Source organism: Natator depressus, chromosome 1 (assembly GCF_965152275.1).
Source record: "Natator depressus isolate rNatDep1 chromosome 1, rNatDep2.hap1, whole genome shotgun sequence".
NCBI lineage: Eukaryota > Metazoa > Chordata > Testudines > Cheloniidae > Natator > Natator depressus.
This window is the reverse complement of record NC_134234.1, coordinates 347,704,619-347,725,478: the sequence shown is the minus strand read 5'-3', so window position 1 is coordinate 347,725,478 and position 20,860 is coordinate 347,704,619. Positions and strand designations below refer to the sequence as shown.

The 20,860-nt window shown below is 63.5% G+C and overlaps 1 protein-coding gene across 1 annotated transcript in view; it reads left to right on the top strand.

The window, feature by feature from the left end:
- Nucleotides 1-3,262: 3,262 nt before the first annotated feature.
- Nucleotides 3,263-20,860, top strand: part of CPT1B (carnitine palmitoyltransferase 1B) — a 32,846-nt gene continuing 15,248 nt past the window's right edge. Inside the window, exons 1-11 of the mRNA XM_074942803.1 lie at nucleotides 3,263-3,368; nucleotides 8,919-9,081; nucleotides 10,037-10,176; nucleotides 10,575-10,746; nucleotides 11,201-11,302; nucleotides 17,800-17,937; nucleotides 18,941-19,018; nucleotides 19,287-19,394; nucleotides 19,524-19,608; nucleotides 20,177-20,372; nucleotides 20,649-20,834. Coding sequence (XP_074798904.1) covers nucleotides 8,941-9,081; nucleotides 10,037-10,176; nucleotides 10,575-10,746; nucleotides 11,201-11,302; nucleotides 17,800-17,937; nucleotides 18,941-19,018; nucleotides 19,287-19,394; nucleotides 19,524-19,608; nucleotides 20,177-20,372; nucleotides 20,649-20,834 — 1,346 coding nt within the window. The 5' untranslated portion in view covers nucleotides 3,263-3,368; nucleotides 8,919-8,940. The remainder of the gene's footprint in view (nucleotides 3,369-8,918; nucleotides 9,082-10,036; nucleotides 10,177-10,574; nucleotides 10,747-11,200; nucleotides 11,303-17,799; nucleotides 17,938-18,940; nucleotides 19,019-19,286; nucleotides 19,395-19,523; nucleotides 19,609-20,176; nucleotides 20,373-20,648; nucleotides 20,835-20,860) is intronic.

The following is a 20,860-nucleotide window of genomic DNA, read 5'->3' as shown; positions in this document are numbered from 1 at the left end:
GCGAGGACGGGGCTGGGTGAAGGTGAGGAGGGGTGTTGGGTGGGCAGGGTGAGATGCACAGGGTGAGGATGGGCGCGGTGAGGATAGGTGGGGGGAGTGGGGTGAGGGTGGGCAGGGGAGTGGGCAGGATGAGGGCAGGCAGAGGGAGGATGGGGGTGGGCAGGGTGAGGACGGGGGGAATGGGGTGAGGGCAGGCAGGGGAGTGGGCGGGGTGAGGACAGGTGTGGGGGTGGGTGGGATGAGGGTGGGGGGGACTGGGCTGAGAGCGGGCAGGGGAATGGGTGGGGTGAGGACGGGTGTGGGGGTGGGCGGGGTGAGGGTGGGTCCGGGCCGGGTGGGGCAGGGTCTGGTCCGGTGCGGGGGCGACGCCCGGCCCCCCCACGCTCTCTCGTTGCAGACACATGGCAGGAGCTGCTCCCAACGCTGACGCGAGCCGACGCCAACCTGCCCGGCCTCTATTTCCTGGGGGGCTTGGAGCCCCTCCACGTGGTGGGGGGCAACGCCCAGGAGAACGTGGTGATTTCCTTCAGCCCGGGGGCCCGGCGCTGAGGCCCGGCGCGGAGCCTGCCCAAGTGCAGCCTGGCAGGGCAGGGCGTGGCCCTGGGCAGCCGCCTCTACATGGCGGCGCCAGAGCTGGGCGCGGTGCTGGCACTGCAGCTGGGCTCGCTGGCCTGCTGCCCGCTGCCCACCCTGCCCTTCCCCCTCTCCTACGAGGCCCTCTTCTTCCTGCACTTCCCTCTGCCCCCACCCCCGGGTGGGGAGCTGGGCACTGAGCGGGGGCAGGCGGGCGCCAGAGGGCCCAGGAGCCAGTTGGGGCAGTGAGGGGACCCCCCCGCCCCCGGCTGGCAGGACCCCGTCATGGGGAGCCCGGGGTTCACCCCCTGCCACGAGTGGTGTGCAGCGTGGGCCGGGGGGAGGGGGGGGGGGCTCGTCTGCCTACTGATGACTCGCTGGCTCGTTAAGGTCACTGTGGGACCTGGACCGGTGCCACGCGGGGGCTGCGGCTGGTCCCCGGCGCTGTGCGGGGCTCTCGGGGACACACGGCGTTTACACCTGCCGCAGGTTCTCCCCGGGCAAAGGCTGGACCGAGGCCGACGCGGCAGCCCGGGGGGACCCTTTGTCCGGATCGGAGGCTGCAGCAGGAAGGGGGGGTCCCCGTAGTGCCAACCCCGGCGGGGGGAGCCGGCCTGGAGCCTGCCGAGCCGGGGCTGGGCGCCTGTCACAGGCCTCCAGGTCCCTGGGGTGCTGAATGGTGGGGGAGGAACTTGCAGGGGGGCCCCCGCGGGCGCTGCCCGTTCCCGGGGGGGGGGGGCGGGGGCTGAGCCTGGTGCCTCCTCTGTCGCTGCTGTTCCCCCCCCTCCGCCTGCTCCCAGCTCCCTCCCGCCTTATTTGTCCCGCTGCCCTTTCACCCGCGTACCGGCTGCTATTTCTGGGGCTGGCTCTGAGCCCAGGGCCAGCTGCCGGGTGGGCGCCGGGCGGGGTGGGGGGCACCATGGGGTGCGCCTCGGGCGGGGGGGGTGTCCCAGGCCACACCCAACAGCGTCCCTGGCTCAGCGCCGCCTCCCTCCTCCTGCCCAAAGCCAGGGCACGGCACCGGGTGCTGGGGCAGGCCTGGCCCCTCCCCACTTCCTGGCTGGCCCCCCCTTCCCGTGGCCCAGCCTGGCAGGGGAGGGGGTGGGCTCTGATTAGTCCCAGATTTGGGGACCCCCCTGCACCGGGGGTTGCTGAGTGTCTTGGTGAGTTTGTCGCCTTTCTTCGTGCGGGGAGGGAAGGGGACAGGCCTGGCCCACTCTGCCCTAGTGCCCGTGCCTGGAGCACGCCTGGGCACGCTCACACACATGCAGACACTCACACACCCTCCTGGCATCCCCCCCGGTTCCCCCCCCCGAGGCTACACTGCGTCCCCCGGGGCCGTGCCCCACTCAGCTGCCCCCCCGGGCTGCAGCCTGGGCAGAGCCCTGCCGGGCGCGGGGAGGCCTGGGCCGGGGACTCTCCTCCAGGTGCCCGTGTGGTGGTGGAGGGAGGGGGCCGCGTGCCGGTGGCTGGCTCCAGGCCGCTGGCAGGGAGTTGGCTCGGTGGGGCTCTGGCCCGGGGGAAGGACACGGGGCCAGTGGGGTTGGCAGGGGCTGGGGCACCTTGAGGCCAGGGCGGCTCGTCCACTTCAGCCCAGCGCTGGAGCAGCCGCACGCCCCTGCACACCAGCGAAGGGGCAGGCCCCTGGCTGCCCCCTGGCTGGGTGGGCGTCCAGCCCGGCCCCAGCCTCCTGCCCCCCGCGACATCCTCCCCTCCAGTACCGGGGTTGGGGGGGCACAGGCAGGGCTGGTTTTGGGCCACGTGAGGTGCGTGCAGGGGGCACCGTCAGACTCCCCATCCCAGGGCGGCTGGGGGCTGGGAACAAGGCAGAGCGGGGTAAAGGGGCTCTCCCAGGCGAGAGGCTGGGGGCTCCCCGCTGGGCAGAGCGGGGTAACACTGGGGAGGCTCTGCTGGTACAAGGACAGGGCAGGAGTGCCAGGGAGTCCGGGTGCTGGTGTGTGAGATGTGGCGGGGGGGGTGTCATGGGCCGGGATGTTGGGTGATTTTGCAGGAGAGAAAGAACCGCTGTGTGGGACGGTCCGCGCAATGCCTGATAATAAACCATCCCCACGGAGGGTATTGGTGAGGCAAGACAGTGTGTGTGGAGTTACTGGGGACTCGGAAAGGAGAAACTGAGGCAGGCATGCCTGCCATGCTGCGGTCTGCTGCAGGAGGGTGCCCTGGGCAGTGGCTGCTCTCTGACATCCACCCACCTAGGTCCCCACCTCCCCCCGTGCAGGGGAGGGAAGGGCAGCATGGCCAGGCCCAGTTGTGCCCCAGCCTGGCTTGGGTGCTGCCCTGGGGCTGGAGTAGCTGTCTCTGGTGAGAAGCCGCCATTCTCCAGGAAGAGCAGCCGGTGCTAGAGCCAGGCCCCACCTGGGTCGGAGCCAGGAGGGGTCAGGACAGGCAGCCACGTGCTATAGCTGGCAGCTGCCTAGAGGGGCAGAGAAGGGGAATGGGGGGCTGGGCGGGGGGGGCATCGTGGGCAGGGGTGGAGTGAGACACTGCTGTCCTTGGCCCCTTGCTAGCCAGGGCCTCAGGCAGGCTGCAGGCAGGCAGGGGCGCGGGTGAGAGGGGGAGGCGGGGTGGCCCGCGGGGGCAGGGTCCGATTTCAGGATGCCATGTAGGGCCGCAGGGAGGCCGGATGCCAGGTGTCCTGTTACAGGCAGCGTGGAGCGGGGCAGGCAGGGGACGCAGAGCAGCGGGTTTGAAGGACGCAGGAAGCACCGTTCCTAGGGGCTCTGCCAAGGGCGGACGTGGCGCTGACGCCCGGAGACTCGGCACCTTCTGAGCAGGTACCAGCGTCTGCGGCTCGGCTCCCCGGGCAGGGCAGGGCCTGAGGCTGGGGCTGCCCACCCAGGATGGGCCTTGTGGGGCCAAGGCTGCGCTTTGCCTCAGTTGGCCGCCAGCCAAGTCCCCAGCCTGTCCAGCTGACTGCCTCCCAGTGCCCTGGCTAGGGTGCCCGTAGGCTGGCCTGCAGCTGCTGGCCATCCTGGGCGTGTTTCGGGCCGTGCTGACCCCTGTGCTCCACATGTCTGTAGTGTGTTGCCCCCTGCCCGCCGTGTGTCCTTGGCGTGTTGGGGATGCGCTGTCCCTTTGTGTGGTACATGCTCCTGCCGGGTTTGGGGTGCAGATGGTGGGTTTGGATGAACACTCCCCTTTGGACCATGGCTGGGCTTGGCTGTGTGTGGGGGGGTGTCCTCAGCACATGTAGGGGTGCACTGTCCCTTTGTATAGGCCTTTGGGGGACCTGGGGCTACGGAGTCTGGGGTACCCTGCCCATTTGCAGCCTGCGTTCCCTGGTGTTTGGGGTATACCATCCCTGTGTCGGGGTGTCACGGGGTCCCCGGGCGATGCTCTGGAACTGCTCCCCATGAAGCCAGGCAGGACTCTGGGGAAGTCTCCTCTCTGGGAGCAGCCTGTCTGCAGGACACACAGCTCACCCGGCTTCCCCCTTCCTTGGTCTGACCCCGGAGCCTCCAGCCTCCTCTGCCCCTCCCTGCGCTTCCCACAGCGAGTCCGCCCAGGCAGGCAGAGGGTCCTGCCCCTCTCTGCACTTCACTCCTCGTCCCCAGCCAGCCCCAAACTGAAACTCTCTCCAGCCCCTCCTCCTCTGGGCTTTGTCCCTTTCCCGGGCCAGGAGGGCACCTGATCCCTTTGTTCTCCAACCCTTTAGCTCTCACCTTGCAGGGGGGAAGGGCCCAGGCCATCAGTGGCCAGGAAACAGGGTGTCGGCCATTCTCTGTGTCCAGACCCCTGCACACACCTGCCCTCTAGGGCTCTGCAATGATCATACACCCTTACCCCACCACCTAGACACTTAAGAACTGCCTAGGGGAAACTGAGGCACCCCCACACCATTCAGAGGAAACATTAAGAACAGCCCCGCTTCATCACACGGGGGTCTCTTAACACGCTGGGTTTGGGGACATGCTCGAGGTGCTGGCTATGCAGGGGGTGCACTGGCCCTTGCTAGCTGGGCCTTGCCTTGTTGGGGTCCCTTCGCCTCTTGCGCTTTGAGCTTTGAGTGCAAAAACGCTGTTCCTCTCCTTGACCTTACCCAGCATTTAGCACTTGCTAATTTGGGTGAGCTCGTCCCAGATCCTGGCTGCATGCGTCAGCCCAGGGGGTGTCTGTATCCGTCCGTGTGTATGTCTGCAGCCGGGTGTACCAGCCCAGGGGGTGTCCGTGTGTCTGTCTGCAGCCGGGTGTGCCAGCCCAGGGGGTGTCCGTGTGTCTGTCTGCAGCCGGGTGTGTCAGCCCAGGGCGTGTCCGTGTGTCTGTCTGCAGCTGGGTGTGCCAGCCCAGGGGGTGTCCGTTTGTCTGTCTGCAGCCGGGTGTGCCAGCCTAGGGGGTGTCCGTGTCTGTCTGCAGCCGGGTGTGCCAGCCCAGGGCGTGTCTGTGTCTGTCTGCAGCCGGGTGTGCCAGCCCAGGGGGTGTCCGTGTGTCTGTCTGCAGCTGGGTGTGCCAGCCCACAGAGGAGTTGGTGCCCGCGGCTGGCCGTGTCTGTCTGTGCCTCTCCCTGCTGCTCCGAGGAAGCTGGGTAGCTCTGACCCTTCCCTCACTTGGCCCATTCCCAGCTGCATGTGACGGAAACAAACCCTGGGAGCCGTGGCCAAGCTGCCCGTCGGCGTGACGGCACCGCTGGCCCCCAGCCCAGGGAATGTCACAGCTGCCGCAGGACGGCGTGCGATTGGCTGGCAGGGCCTAGTGGGGGGTGGGGGGGGCACACGGGTACTGTGGGGAGCCGTGTGAGGGCAGCAGGACCTAGAGTGGGGTGTGTCAGCGGCCTGCACTCCGTGCTTTGCCCCAGCCTTCAAACAGTGTGTAGGAGGGACCCCTTCCCTGCGCCAGCCCCACAAGGGGTCCCACAGCCTCGCCACCCCTGAGGCTGAGCCGCTGGGTTCCAGCCCCCCGACTTCACCCCGTGAGCTCTGCCCAGAGAGTCCTGCTGAGCCAGACGCTGGGTCAGAGCCTGTGACTCTGCAAGGCCCCGGCACCTCAGCCGGTGTCTGCAGCGCGTCCAGGCAGCCGGGTTTGGGACTCATCTGGACACCGCGTCTGAAGTCCTGAGGTCAGCAGCTGTGGAGGAAATGAAGGGGACGACAGAGATCAGCCTGGCCAGCGCCAGGCCCCCTTGAGCCAGGGTGCTGCAGGAACCAGCGGGGGCTTCTTTTTCTCTGCCCCCTCCCTTTGTCTTGCCCTCAGGCGTCCCGGATTCACAGGGACGGGGTTACAGCTCCAGCTCTGGCCCAGTCTCTAGGAGGGGCCCATCCGTGGACCAGACCCCCGAGGGGTCTCACACTTCCTCCAGGGTCAGCCACGCGGCCTCACCGCCTCCGGAGACGGGGCCTCTGGGCCTGCAGCCCCCCACTGCACGCCATGAGCTCCGGCTGAGCCAGACCCTGAGGGAGGCTTGGCCAGGCTGCCGGGCCTAACGCACCTCGCCCAGCGTCTGCCGTGACGCCCGCCCAGCGTGGGCCGAGCAGCCGGGTTGCCAGCTGGGCACCGCGCGGGACAGAACGCCGGGTACAGCCTCGTCTGCTCTGCCCGCCCAGCTCCGGGTGGCGCTCCCTGTCTGATCTCCTTGGGCAGACTCCAGGCCAGCGCCCCGACTCCTCCCAGCAGCCGACTCTGACCCCCACCTCCCAGCCCTTTGGTCTCCAGCTGGTTGTCCGGGGCGGGGGGGCATCCACATCCCTCTGGGCCCTTGGGCGCTGGGGGTCTCTGTCACAGTGATTGGCTCTGCCATTGTCTCCTCACATGCTCCATTGAGCTGGGGACTAAGGCCCAGACAGCCGGGTGACGGCCACACCTGTGTCTCTTCGCCTGCCCTGAGAGCCACCAGCCCTTCCCTCCCCCCCGGGGAACAATGCAGCACATGGGGGAAACTGAGCCAGGAGACTCATAACAAAAGTACAGAACGGTCTCCCTGTGTCACCGCAGGGCAGAGACACCGGCCCCGTGAGCTCAGTTCCCAGCCCAGCTGCCAAGCCAGGCCATGTGCAGCCCGCAGGCAGCTGCCCAGCGACAAGGGTCAGTTCAGTCCTTGGGCTTCCCGCTGTCTCTGCAGGGTCTTCTCCGGCAGCGGTTTTCAAACTGCCGGTCGGGCCCCAATACTGGGTCATGGAATGGAAGGCCCTGGGTCGCGGCGGCTCTGGTCAGCACGGCCGACCGGGCCGTTAAAAGTCCCATCGGCAGTGCTGCCCGGCTAAGGCAGGCTAGTCCCTACCTGGCCCGGAAGTGGCCAGCAGCAGGTCTGGCTCCTAGGCGAGGGGGCCACGGGGCTCTGCACTGCCCCCATCCCAAGCACCGACTCCGCACTCCCATTGGTCGGTTCTCGGCCAATGGGAACTGGGGGGGGCGCGGGGCCTGCGGGCAAGAGCCATGCTGAGCTGCTTGAGTGCCTCTGCTGAGGAGCCGGACCTGCTGCTGGCTGCTTCTGGGGCGCAGCACGGTCCGCAGTGCCAGGACAGGTGGGAAGCCTGCCTTAGTGCCCCTGCTGCACCGCTGAGAGGGAGCTGCCCGAGGTAAGCCTGCGCCCCAGCCCTGAGCCTGTCCCAGCCCTGAGCCCCCCCAAACCTGGAGCCTCCTCCTGCACCCGAACGGCCCATTCGTAGTGCCCCAGAGAAAACACAGCATGGCTCCTGTTTGCCCCACTTGAACCCTTCGAATCTCCACCTGCTGGGTGGCAGTACCAAGGCCACAGGGGCAGCGTCAACCGACTGGGTCATCTGAAGGGTACAGACAGTTCCCATGGCTGGGGGATGGCCCCCACAGGGGTGGGGGGGCAGGGCTGAGACCAGGGGCTGGGGGGTGGCCCCCTGGAGGGGGGAAGGCAGGGCCTAGAGTTGGGGCTGAGGGCCAGTCCCCTGTGGGGCAATGGGGCCTGGGGTGGAGGAGCAGTGGGGCTGAGAGTTGGGGACTGGTCCCATGTAGGGGGTCGGGGCTGGGGAAATGGCCCCATGGGGGGGCAGCAGGGCCTAGAGCTGGGGGTCAGTCCCCTGTGGGGGCAATGGGCCCTGGGGTTGGGGGGGCAGTGGGGCTGAGAGCTGGGGCTGAGGGCCGCCCTCTGAGGGAGGGGTGCCTGGGAGTGATTCCCTGTGGGAGGACAGCAGGGACTACAACCTGGGCGGGGGGAGTCTCCTGTGGGGGCAGTGGGGCTGGGGTTCTCCTCTCTAGGAAGTCCTCTGTGGGGGAAGCCCCTGGAGGGCTCCAGTTCATGCCGAGGCTGGGGCTCAGGAGTCCACTGTGGGGGAGGCAGGGGGTGGGGCTGGGGAAGGGGGTGCCCTCTCTGGGTCTGGAGGGTTCCCCTGTGGGAGAGGCAGGGCCTACAGTTGGGGCTGGGGTAGGAGGTGGGGCTGGAACAGGGGGTGCCCCCTCTGGGGCGGGAGGTGGGGCAGGGGATGGGGGTGCCCCCTCTGGGGCGGGAGGTGGGGCAGGGGATGGGGGTGCCTCTCTGGGGCGGGAGGTGAGGCAGGGGAAGGGGGTGCCCTCTCTGGGGCGGGAGGTGGGGCAGGGGCAGGGGAAGGGGGTGCTCTCTGTGGGGCGGGAGGTGGGGCAGGGGCAGGAGGTGCCCTCCCTGGGGCGGGAGGTGGGGCAGGGGCAGGGGGTGCCCTCTGTGGGGCGGGGCACTGTCTGGGCTCTGCCGGAGCCGGCGGTGGGGCCGGGGCTGGGGGTTCTCTGGCAGTTGGGGCGGGGGGGCGGAATCGATCCCCAGGACGTCCGGCGCCAGGCTCAGGAGGCCGGCGCCCTGGGGCTGCCCCGAGCGGCCTGGGCCCCCCGTGTTGGGCGCTGCCCACAGGCAGCCGGAGAAGCTCACGCTCCATCTCCACCCGTCCCTGTCGCTCTCGGGGGTCAGGGCCGGAGCCGTCGCTGCCGGGGGGGCAGGGGTTGCTCGGGGCATCGGGCCCCGGGAGCAAGCTGGTCCCTGGCGGGTCTCGGCGCCGGGAGCCGAAGAGAGTGGGGCCGGGCCTCCTGGGCTCGGTTTCCGGCCCCCCGGGAGAGCTGGGGGCTTGTTACTGCGTGTGCAGGGTCCGGAGGGGCCCCGCAACCGCCCCGTGGCCCAGTCTCGGGGTCCCCTTCCCTCCGCGCCCTCCAGGGCTGCCTCTGTCTGCCCCGGCCCGGGCCCGGGGCTGGGGTCGGGCGCTCCCCGTGGGGCGGGGAGGTCCTGTTTCCCGGGCAGGGGGTGGCTGTTGGGTCCTGCTCAGGGGGAAGACGGGGGCAGCACGGCTTTGTGGGCCGCGTGCAGGGGTGTCAGGAGGAGCTGATGTCGGGGAGAAGGGGGGGGGCGAGTGCCCGTGCTCAGCGGGGACCCCAATGCCTGCTCTCTGCCCCTCCCGCAGCAGGCAGCGCAGGGCCCCCAAGATGGCGGAAGCGCACCAGGCCGTGGCCTTCCAGTTCACGGTGACCCCCGAGGGTGTCGATGTCCGGCTGAGCCGGGAGGCCCTCAAGCAGATCTACCTGTCTGGGGTCGCCGCCTGGAAGAAACGCTTTGCCCGCATCAGGGTGAGCTGGGCCCCAGAGGGTAGCGGTGCCGGGGGGCACTGGGGGTGGTGGTGCCAGGGGGCATTGTGGGGGGTGGTGCTAGGGGGAGTGCCGGGGGGGGGTGCAGTGTGTGTGTGTGGCTGCACTGTTGGGATGGCAGTGCCCAAGGGGTCTGGGGGATGCAGTGCCGGGGGGTAGGTCTGGGAGGGCACTGGGGCGGGGGGCGGTGCTGGACTGTTGGTGCAGAGGTGGTACTGGGAGCTGTCAGACTGGGGGGTTAGGTGCCTGAGCGTGGGGGGGGCTGGGGGGTGCAGTGCTGGGGTGATTACAGGGGGCACTGGGAGGGGAGTGTGGTGCTGGGGGGTGTTGGGAGGGGCCCCGGGGGTGTGTGGCACCAGAGGGTGGGGGGCCTGGGGGGTGCAGTGCTGGGGTGGTTACAGGGGGCACTGGGAGGGGAGTGTGGTGCTGGGGGGTGTTGGGAGGGACCCCGGGGGGTGTGGGGCCAGAGGGGGGGGTGGGGGGTGCAGTGCGGGGGTGGTTACAGGGTGTGCTGACGGGAGGCCCTGAGGGGTTGTGGTTCTAGTGGGGGGGGCCAGGGGACACTGGGTGGGGGGTGCGGTGGGGCGGGGGGTGCCACGGGGTGGGGCTGGGTGGTGCCATGGCAAAGGGTGGGGCCAGGAGGCACTTGGGGGTGCAGTGCTAGGGGGTCATGGAGGGCACTGGGAGAGGAGTGCGGGGCCAGGAGGGACCCGGTTTGGGGTTTGCAGTGCCGAAGGTTGGGGCTGGTGGGCGGGGACACTGCCGGGTGTGGGGCCAGCCCCCCCGTGCAGCGCCAGCCCCCGCGGGGTCCGTGGCATCGGGCTGGGTGCCTTGCAGCGCCAGCGCACAGGGCGGGAGCGGGGAGGCATGCTGGGGGTCACGGGGATGTGCCGGGCAGGCAGCGCCCCGGTGCCCCTGACTCGCGCTCTCCCCCCAGAACAGCGTCCTGACCGGCGTGTACCCCGCCACCCCCTCCAGCTGGCTGGTGGTTGTCATGGCGACGGTGAGCTCCATGTACTGCCGCATTGACCTCTCCATGGGCCTGATCTGCCACATCAGGCGCTGCCTGCCCGGCTGGTGAGTGTCAGCCTCTCCGCCCGCCTGGGCGCCCATCACCGCAGCCTCCGGGCCTCCCAGTCTTTCCGGTCTGTCACCCCCTGGGGCAGCTGGGGCCCAGAGGCGAAGTGACTGGCCCAGGTCACACAGGGGGTCTGCGCCAGAGCAGGGACTTGAACCCAGGGCTCCCCAGTTCCAGGCCACACTGGAGCCATTGGACCACTCTTCCCTTGAAGTCCACTGGGACCCCCCTGCCTTTCCCCTGATTTCCCACTGGTGCTGCTGCTCCCTTCCCAGCAGCCCCCAGTGATTCCCGGAGCCCCTGGTGCCCCCATGCTGCTCCGCGGTGCCTGGTAGAGGCGCCTGCAGGGTGGGGAAGGCTGCCCCGGCACTGAGCTTCCTCTTCTCACTCATGGCAGCCGCTACCTGAGCTTCCAACACCGGACCCTGCTGAGTGCCGCGCTCTTCTCCACGGGGGTCTGGCTCTCGGGGATCCTGCTCTGCCGGCAGTCTCTCAAGCTGCTGCTCTCCTACCACGGCTGGATGTTCGAGCCCCATGGCAAGATGAGCCGGAGCACCAGGGTCTGGGTGGTGAGTGTGCCAGGGCAGCCCATTGCTGGGCATGCGTGCGACAGGGAGGTCAGCGGTATATCTGCGTGGCGCAGAGGTGAAAGTAAGCTGGTCCGGTCTGGCATACCGGCCCGGCCCGGCTTCCCCAGGCTGGCAATTTAAAGGGCCTGGGGCGCCTTGCAGTGGCTGGAGCCCCGGGCCCCTTAAATCTTGATTTAAAGGGCCCAGGTATTTAAAGGCCCCGCCTCTTCCGGTTAAGGCCATGCCCACTGCTCAAGACTCCAGCGTACCGGTAAGTCCTTTAAGTTACTTTCACCCCTGGTGTGGTGGGAGGGTGGTTCATGGCTGTGGAGGGGGGTACAAGGCTCTGTGTGTGTGTGTGTGTGTGGGGGTGGTATGGTTAATAATGCACCAGGCAGAGTGTGGGGGCTCAGTCCCCTTCTCCTTCACTCCAGCCTCTTCCTTTGCTTTTCAGGCTCTAGTGAAGGTGATGTCTGGCCGCAAGCCCATGCTCTACAGCTTCCAGACCTCTCTGCCCAAGCTGCCAGTTCCCAGCGTGGAGGCCACAATCCATAGGGTAAGAGGGGGCACGATCTTACTTAGTGACTCGTCTCACTACCTTCCTGTGACAGTGAGTGGACTCAAATGGACTCATGATGAAGGTTAAGATTTTGTCATGGGTATTTTGAGTAAAAGTCACAGACAGGTCATGGGCAATAAACAATAAATCATGGAAGCCCGAGCCCTGCTGCCCGGGGCAGAAGCAGCAGCCCATGCCCCACCGCCCGGAACAGAAGCCGCAGCCTGAGCCCCGCCGTCCGGAGCTGACCATTTGCCTTTCCTTGTATCTGTTATATCTCAGTGTCCCCAACTGCCCCTTGTAGTTCTCTTATGGGACTGGCTGTACCACTCCTGCCTTTTCTAAGAGCAGCACCTGCTGGCACTAGATGGCAGATGATGGCCACTTCCCCAGCGAAATGGAATGCTAATCTGTATTCTATTGTTCAGCCCCTTAGTGGCACTGTGTGTAAAACACCCTATTGAAATGACCTCTGCCATACCTGGCAGCTTATTAAAGGATGGTATGCTGAACACATCTGGTGCATATAAGCCAGTCCATAGCTGGTACAGAAGTAAATGACATGGTGTCAGGAGTAAACTAAGAACAGAAACAGAAGGAACCAAGCAACAAAGGTTGCAGGATTGCATCAACATACCACCCTTCATTGCCCCAGAGAACTTCAGCTTTGACAAACCTTCCCAGTGGACAGAATGCAAATGGTAGTTTGCAAGACTTCAGACTGCAAACAAACTCACAAAGAAGGTTTTCTGAACTTGGGCCAGTTTACCACAGAAATAACGTACACTCTGAATACATAGCTTTTGATCAAAGGACCACCGACCAACAGCCTTCTCAGCCGCAGTGTGGCAACAGGATGGACCTAGTGAGAAAAGTGGAAGAACTCAATAGAATATTTGGTGATACTGGACTTCTGAAAGGAGATCCAGTACAAATCACCTTAAGACATGATGCTGAACCATACAGTGTACATACACCTTGAAGGATTCCTATCCCCGTATTTCATACAGTGGAAACTGAGTTAAAGAGAATAGAGCGGATGGGCATAATTGAGAAAATCTCTGAGCCAATAGCATGGTGTGCCCCAACGGCACCGGTTATAAAGAAACATGGAAAAATACAAATCTCTGTGGATCTTAAAAGACTTAATGAGAAGAGGAAGGTAAGAGAAAAATAAATCCTCCCACCCCTGGCTGACTTCTTACCCAAAGTGAAAGGAGCTACAGTATTCTGCAAGCTGGTTGCCTCCAGCAGATTCCTTTAGCCAAAGAAAGTGCTAAACTGAGAGCATTTGTCACACCCTTCGGGAGATTTTGCTTTTTGTAGATGACCTTTTGGGATCACCAGTGCACCTGAAATTTTCCAAAGACTGATGGCAGAACTGTTAATGAACCAAGTGGAGCTGCAGGTTTCATGGATGATATTCTGATTGATGGATCTTTGAAAACTCTCAACACAGTCCTGGGCCTGATCAGTCAGTCTGGGCTGAAGCAAAACAAGGAAAAATGGTTTCCGCCTCACCCCCCAAATTGAGTGGATCAGTCCTAGCCCTGAGTAAGAGCAATTCAAGAATCGACAGCACGAAGTCACATACCAGAACTGAGACATGTACTGGGGATAGTCAGTTACTTTGGTTGATACCTACAAGTCATTTACCCCTGCACTGAATGCACTGTAAAGTCCAACACACCATGGCTATGGGGCCAAATCAACACATTGCCTTAAAAAGGCAAAGGAAATTATCTCAGCAGCTCCAGTTCTCGAGTTCTGTGATCTGAGCAAACCCACAATGGGGCCAGGGCGGATGCCTCCGTGGTGTCGTGTTGCAACAATTGGGCTCAGAGTGGAAGCCAGCTGCACTTGGCTCTGGCACACTGACTGAAGCAGACAGTCGATCTGCACAGTTTGGCAAGGAGGGCCTGGCAAGCGTGTGGGCTTGTGAGCACTTTTACAGATCCCTGTGTGGCCTGGATTTGTTTACACTGATTGATAACAGACCCTAAACTGCTTGTAAACCTGATCGGGGAAAAGACCTGGGTCAAGCACCCCCTGAGATGCCAGTGTCTATTGCTAAGGTTAATGCGATTTAACCCAATTGCTGGATATGTTCCTGGGAACAATCTGCAAGTAGCAGACACTCCGTCATGGAGCCCGGCATCGCACCCAGCTACCCGTGAGCTCGAAGGTGACGTAAAGGCGTATGAGGATGCTGTGGACACACACAGACCAGTGTCAGGAAGGAGACTACTCCAGCTACAAAGACAACCCTGATAGACACACACAACCTTCAGGACGTTCTAAGTGACACTGGGGCGGCTGCCCGAGTATCTAAAGGGCGTTAAGGAAGTGATGAGAGGCTACTTTGAAGTGTGGGAACAAGTAAGTGACTCAAATGGACTCATGATTAAGGTTAAGATTTTGTCACGGGTATTTTGAGTAAAAGTCACAGACAGGTCGTGGGCAATAAACAATAAATCATGGAAGCCTGAGCCCCACTGCCCAGGATGGAAGCCGCAGCCTGAGTCCCGCCGCCCGGGGCTGAAGCTGCAGAGGTCACCCAAAACCCGGAATCCGTGACCTGCGTGACCAACTCATAGCCTTGCTCATGGTTAAAGGCAATTGCATTGTAATTCCAAAGGAAATGAGAGGAGAAACCCTAAACCTTATCTGTGAAGGGCATCACGGATTAACTAAATGCTGTGAATGGGCCAAGCAGTCAGCGTGGTGGCTGGGCATCAGCGAGGACATAAAGTATCTGCATGTGAACCTTGCAGAACTAACAGACCATCACAATACAAAGAAAATGAATAACAACAACCCTACCAGACAAACCTGGGAAGAACAAGCTGCAGATTTATGTGACATCATGACCTCATCTTCTTAGACTATTTTTCCAGGTGTACATGTAACAGCGACAGACCCCAGTCGTCGACGGGCAGGATTGAACCTGGGACCTTGGGAGCTCAGTGCATGAGCCTCTGCTGCATGAGCTAAAAGCCGTATGGCTGTTCTCTCTCTCTCTCTCTCTCTCTCTCTCTCTCGTCATCTCAGTGCCACTAGATGGGACAGAGCACCACGCCCAGGAGGTGTGTGGGTTGCAGTTGGCAATAACGAACTTGAAAGACATGACATCAACGTCATGTAGTGTTATAGAGAAAGTGATGTACACTTTTGCTCACTTCGGCATTCCAGAACAAACAGCGACAGACAATGGACCACAATTCACTGCAGCAGAATTTAAGTCCTTTTGAACAAAATATGATTGTGATCATATTAGTGGCAGCCCACATTACCCACAAGCGAATGGAGAGGCAGAGAGAGCTGTCCAGCTGTCGTAACGAAAAAGAATTCACCGCCCAGATCGTACGGGATCGCGACCGACAGTGGAGAGTTCAACAGAAACCATTGACATCTGCAATTTGATCCTCAGAACAATGAACAGAACAAGAAGAGGACGACTCCACAACGCCAAGCTGACCAAAGCCCGTCCTTGTAACTAATGGACAGCCTGACGACCAAGTTGTTACACATTCGCGTCGTGTAATTAGCAAACCAGGACGATTCAGACACAGACTGATCCATACTGAACTTGAAAGCCACAGATTGTCCATGGCAGGAATGGAGCATTTAAAGAGGGCGATGTGATGAAAGGCGAAACTGTCTGAGCCGGTTCAGCCACCAGATGGTGCAGTCGGACCTGAGAGTTCTGGGCGCCGGGGATGGAGGCTGTGCCCAGCCGGACGCTGACCCGAGCGTTACGATTGTAACCCTTCTGCCCGTCAGAATTGGCAGCAACAAGGGCCGGATTCCGTATCTAGGGGATCCATTCCAATAACACAATGCAAAACCGGCTTGAGCCCCCACCCAGTGACCTGGGACAAATATATACCACCCCCGCTGGGCGCCTCCAGGAGGCAATACTTCTCCTCTCGCAAGCACAGAGTCTGAGTGTAGCAAAAAGCCTTTTAATAACAGAGAGAAACAATGTGGCATTATGTTGGGGAAACACCACCAACAGGATTCATAACACAACCCATGAGCAAAAAACCCACCCCAAGCAAATTGGGGCGTGTCCTTTCCCTTTGGTCACCCAAAGTCCCAAAAGTCCATTGACCCAAAAGTCTCTGTCCCAGGTCAGGGCAGCCCCAGAGTTTGAAAGTTTATCTGCAGAGTTTTACCTCTCAACCTGGGTGGAGATTGGGGGGGGGGGGGTTAAGGGGCACCTTATGCGGTCCAAAACTGATGGCCCCACCTCTCCATGGGGCCCCGCTCTGCCAGCCACCCCCATGAGCTGCTCCAGGCATCCGACAAACTGCTCTGCTCCACCAGCCACTCTGCTCATCGTCCCGCAAACTGCAATGCTCTGCTCTGCCAGCCGTCCCGCAAACTGCTCTGCTCCACAAACTGCTCCGCCCTATATCTTCAGGCTCCCCCACTACTTAACACAACACTCAGCAATTTCAGCTCTTAGTCAGTTTAGCTCTTTTGTGATTTCAGCTTGTAGAAGGGGAGCCCCAGTGCTGGTGCACCATTAGCCCAGAGTGAATTCAGCTCAGCAGCCTGTAACTAGACTCCTACTGGAATCAAAAGTAGCTCTGATATTCCACAGTGGAGAGAGGGGGAAGTTCAATTAGCATGTAAAACCCTCACCAGGGGACCTATGCCACCAAGTATTAATACCTGTCCCCAGCCTCTCTTCATTCACTGGGTTTTGGAACCCATGTCCCTTGCCTAGCGAGTGCTGCTTAGTTGATGGTGAACCCCTCCATCATAACAAAAGGCCAAGTACAGTTCCACTGTCCTTGAGTCACATAATCAGGATAATAACAGTTTATTCCTGCCCCAATAACAGAGAAACTGGGGCTCCTACAGCAGCCAAAGTGACCATCTAGGCAGGGGATATGCCTATGCAAATGAGATCGGCCCCTGAAGTTCTTTTCCACAACCCGCCACCACTCGCCACCAGATGTCAGGGTGGAGCTCCTCCTGGCTCTGCTCACACGACTCTTCTGTCAAACGGTTACAACTGAACAGGGACTTGATGCGGCTCAGAAACTTCCTTCTGCAGAAGAAAAATGCTGCTTGTAGCCGCCGTAACTGTAACGAAACAAGCCCAGACGCAGCTCCCTGACCTCGTCATGTCTCTTTTTAACTCTCCCGTTACCTGGTTAGCGGTTCACGTTTAACACAGCACTGTCCAGTACTTGCTTTTCTCCCCTCCGCCCTGCCCGATTGCGTGCGTCTGGGTCCATACGAGGCTTGACTGGCCAGTTTGTAACTCTGAGACGCGACTGTGTTATTTACACAAACCTGGCCAAGCATGAAAGGGCATTACGGGGTGCGTAAGGTGGCTCTGCGGCCAGTCTCTGGCTGGTACCGGGGCATGGCACCCGCAGGATCTCTGGCTCGTGGGCTCCCCACTGCCAGGGCCTGTTAGAAGAGCTCTGTCCTGGGAAGGAAACGGGCATGGAGCGGGGCTCCAGTAACGGGGCCAGTCCTGCCTGCGGGCGCAGTGAAGCAGCAGGTGGAGTTGCTGTGACCCTGACGCTGCAGAAGAGCCTGGATGGACTGAAGTGTCTGCACCCAGTGCTGGGAGCAGGGAGACGGGCCAGGAGGGCGAGGAGGCCAGGCGAGGGCCAGCGTAAGGGGGCGCTGGGAGCCTGCGGCTCGTAGCTGGGCTGGCAGGCTGAGGCGGGGGGCAGCAAAGGAGTGAGAGCTCCAGGGAGCTGCAGTTGGACAGCGCAGGATCCTTGGTGCTAGGGCACGGGGAAAGCAGCACCGCACAGACACGCCTGGGGCCATCCGCTGCAGGAGCAGAGTGAGCCAGACCCCCTGGCCTGGCCGTGGGAACCCCTGGATGTCACTCTTGGCTGGGTGGCTGTCTGTAGGGGAACAAATGCAGCCCAGTGGGCACCCTCAGGAGCTCTGCCCTGCAGCGTGGGCACACGGGGGGCAGCGTGGGGACCCCAGTAGGGTTCAGCAAGGCAGACTCCGGAGGGGCTGGCTGGGGGCGTGGGAATGGGAGAAGCCAAACTGGCCTCGAATGGGATGGGGACATGGCAGCTGAGTGGGGGAGGCCCAGGGAGGGAGCGGCTCTGTCGGGGGGGATTCCAGGGGGTGGAAAGGGGAGAAATGGGGGAATCAATGCAGGAAATGCGAAGCCTGGTTTCAAGAAGCGGGTCCTGGCAGGGAGCTGGGGGACTGTCTCCCAGGAGAAGGGCTTCGGGGTGGGGGCAAAGGGGGGCATTGCTTCCTGACGTGGGTGGAGCTGGCTGGGAACTGTCCCCAAGGAAAGGGATGGGACATTCAGAACTGCTGCTGCTTGAAGCGGGGCTGGTGAGGGGGCAGCTCAGACCCACAAGGCAGAAATCCTCTCTCTGCTCTGAAACGACGCGAGCACCTGCTCTGAGCCCTGACGATGGTGCCCCAAGACCGTGGAGGGCTGAGACGGTCCCCGCAGGGAGCCCAGACTCAGGCTGGCCGTGTCTCCGCAGTACCTGGAGTCCGTGCGCCCCCTGCTGGAGGATGAGAAGTACCGCGAGATGGAAGCCCTGGCCCAAGCCTTCCAGAAGCACACAGCCCCCAGGCTGCAGAAGTTCCTGGTCCTCAAATCCTGGTGGGCACCCAACTATGTGAGTTCCCCTGTGTCACCGAGTGCCCGGAGCCAGCAGCCCTCCCGCTCCACTCTGCTCCAGCTCCTGCCTCTCCTGCCTTCTCCTGGGCCCTGCCCAACTCCCCCCCAGCCGGGCTCCAGAGCTGGCGGGCTGTGGGCTCTGGGGTCTGCGGTGCCCAGGCTGGCCCGGTGCGGATGGTAGGGTGGGGGACCTTGCGGTGGGAGCTCGTGGTGAGCCTGCCTGCTGACAGGGGCTGGCTCTGCATGGGGGACAGCTGCCCTGGGCTTGCCCCGGCAGTACCCCCCCCATCCTGCCAGCCCCAGGGCAGGAGTGTGGCTCTCAGGCCTGTGACAGGAGCTACAGCCCGTCTGCCTGACACAGCCACGCGGCTCCGTCTGCCTCGGCTCTGCCTGTGTGCACCAGCGCTGGCCCCACCCAGCTCCTGGCCCCGCCGTGGGCAGCAGCTGCTCCAGCATCAATGCAGTGTGAAGCGAGGACGGTTGGGCCCCCGCCACCCACCCCGCTTGACTGGGAGGGGGCCAGTGGGGAGCCGCGGAGAGGACAAGGATGTCGGAGGCTGGGGAAAGGCTAGCACAGGCTCAGAAGTGGCCTGCTCCGGCCGGAGTCCATGGGAGCCCGCAGGCCCCTCCCAGGCCTAACCAGCATGGCAGCATGCCCAGTCTGTCGCGGTGGGGGGAAGCAGCAAGACGCAAGTCCTTGTGAATCAGGGACCCCCGGCCTGCCCCCCTCTCAGGAGCTTGGGGGCTGCGGGGGGCAGTGCAAGGACACAACTCTGCGTGTTGTTCCCAGCCCCTCCTGCAGGAGGCAGGCACAGCCCAGCGGTCCCAGAAGGGGGGGTGGGAACCTGGGACCAGCCGCTGGGACTTGCCCTGGGGTTTCTGCAAGGCAGAGGCAGCACGGCGGAGTCGGGAGGCCCCTGCCAGCCCTGGCCTCTCCCGCAGTCCTTGGCTGCGCTTCCCGCTGGCGGCTGCTCGCGCTCATGGTGCTCTCCCGTTGGCAGGTGAGCGACTGGTGGGAGGAGTTCGTCTACCTGCGCGGACGAGGCCCCATCATGGTCAACAGCAACTACTACGCCATGGTGAGGGCGCAGGCCGGCGAGGGGGCGGGGGCTTCAGCCTGTCCTCTCCAAAGGGCACCCGGTGGAGGGCCAGAGAGCCTGACCCCCTTCCCCAGAGGGGCCCAGTGTGTGTGGGGGTCACCGCTGCTGCCGGGCTGGGGGCTGCAGCTCCCAGCCACTCCTGCACCCCCAGAGCCTGAGCAGTGCCCCCAGCTCAGCCCCAGCCTCCCTCTTCCAGGGGCTTGGCTCGGGGCAGGCTGTGACCCTCCTCTTTCTCCCCATTGCCCAGGATTTCCTGTACGTGACACCCAGCCCCTTGCAGGCAGCCCGGGCCGGCAACACCGTGCACTCCATCCTGCTCTATCGGCGGAAGCTGGACCGCGAGGAGATCCCCCCGGTGAGTGTCGGCTGCCATGCCGGGAGGGGCTGACACGCGGGGGGACGGCCTGAGCTGGGCGGGTGGGCGCTGAGGCTGTGGGGGGCCGGCAGGGACCGTGTGTGAGTCCTCTCTGTGCTGTGCTGCTAGGTGAAGGCGCTCGGCATCGTGCCAATGTGCTCCTACCAGATGGAGAGAATGTTCAACACCACCCGCATCCCCGGGATGAAGTCGGGTACGTGGCACAGGGGGAAGCGGGAACAGGAACCCGGAGCGGCTGCTCCCTCTCCCTCTCCCCAGAGCCCGTTTGCCCTGGGCATCATGGCTCTGTTCCCCCAGAGCCAGGACCCAGAGTTCCTCCCCCCCCGGCACAGCAGCTCTGTCCCCCCGGAGCCAGGACCCGGAGCTCCTTCCCCCCCGGCACAGCGGCTCTGTCCCCCCGGAGCCAGGACCCGGAGCTCCTTCCCCCCCGGCACAGCGGCTCTGTCCCCCCCGACCCAGGACCCGGAGCTCCAACCCCTCTGGCACAGCGGCTCTGTCCCCCCAGAGCCAGGACCCGGAGCTCCTACCCCCCTGGCACAGCGGCTCTGTTCCCCCCGGGGCAGCGCCCGGAGCCCGTACCTCTGCGGCTCTGCTCTGCAGCTGGGCTCTTTCCCCGTGCTCCCAGGTGCAGGGCTCCGTGGGCCCTTCGTTAACCCCCAAGGGCTGCCCTGCATGCCCAGGCTGGATCCCCGCAGCCTAGTGCCCCGGCTGCACTGAGCATTGGAGAAGGTGACGGTGGCCGGTGCGTCTCCTGCCCGCAGACACCCTGCAGCACGTGTTGGAAAGCAAGCACCTGGCCGTCTACCACAAGGGCCGCTTCTACAAGCTGTGGCTGTACCAGGGCGGGAAGCTGCTGAAGCCGCGGGACCTGGAGCTGCAGTTCCAGAGGATTCTGGACGACCCGTCGCCCCCGCAGCCTGGGGAGGAGAAGCTGGCGGCCCTCACTGCTGGAGAAAGGTGGGTACCCAAGGAGTCAATGCCAGGGGCTGGTGAATGGGGCACTGCCAGCCTTGGGGACCCAATGCTGGGAGGCCCTGGCCCAGCGAGCTGCAGATGGGCATCACCAGCTGGGAGACCGCCCAAGTGCGGGCATGGCTTAGGGCGGGGAGGGGAACTGGGCCTGGCTGGTGGTGGGAGAGAGGAATGCCAGGGGGGACGCATCAGGATCCTGGCATGGGTCTGTCCCAGCCTCTTGATCGGCCTCAGTAATATGCCCCCCTCCCATCTGGCCAGGGTCCCGTGGGCCGAGGCCCGGGCCCGGTTCTTCAGCCAAGGGAAGAACAAGGTGTCGCTGGACGCCATCGAGCGGGCTGCCTTCTTCCTGGCGCTGGATGAGGAGGCGCAGGGGTACGAGCGGGACAGGGAGGATAGCATGGACCACTACGGCAAGTCCTTGCTGCACGGCCGCTGCTACGACAGGTAGGGGACAGCACCACCACCCCGCA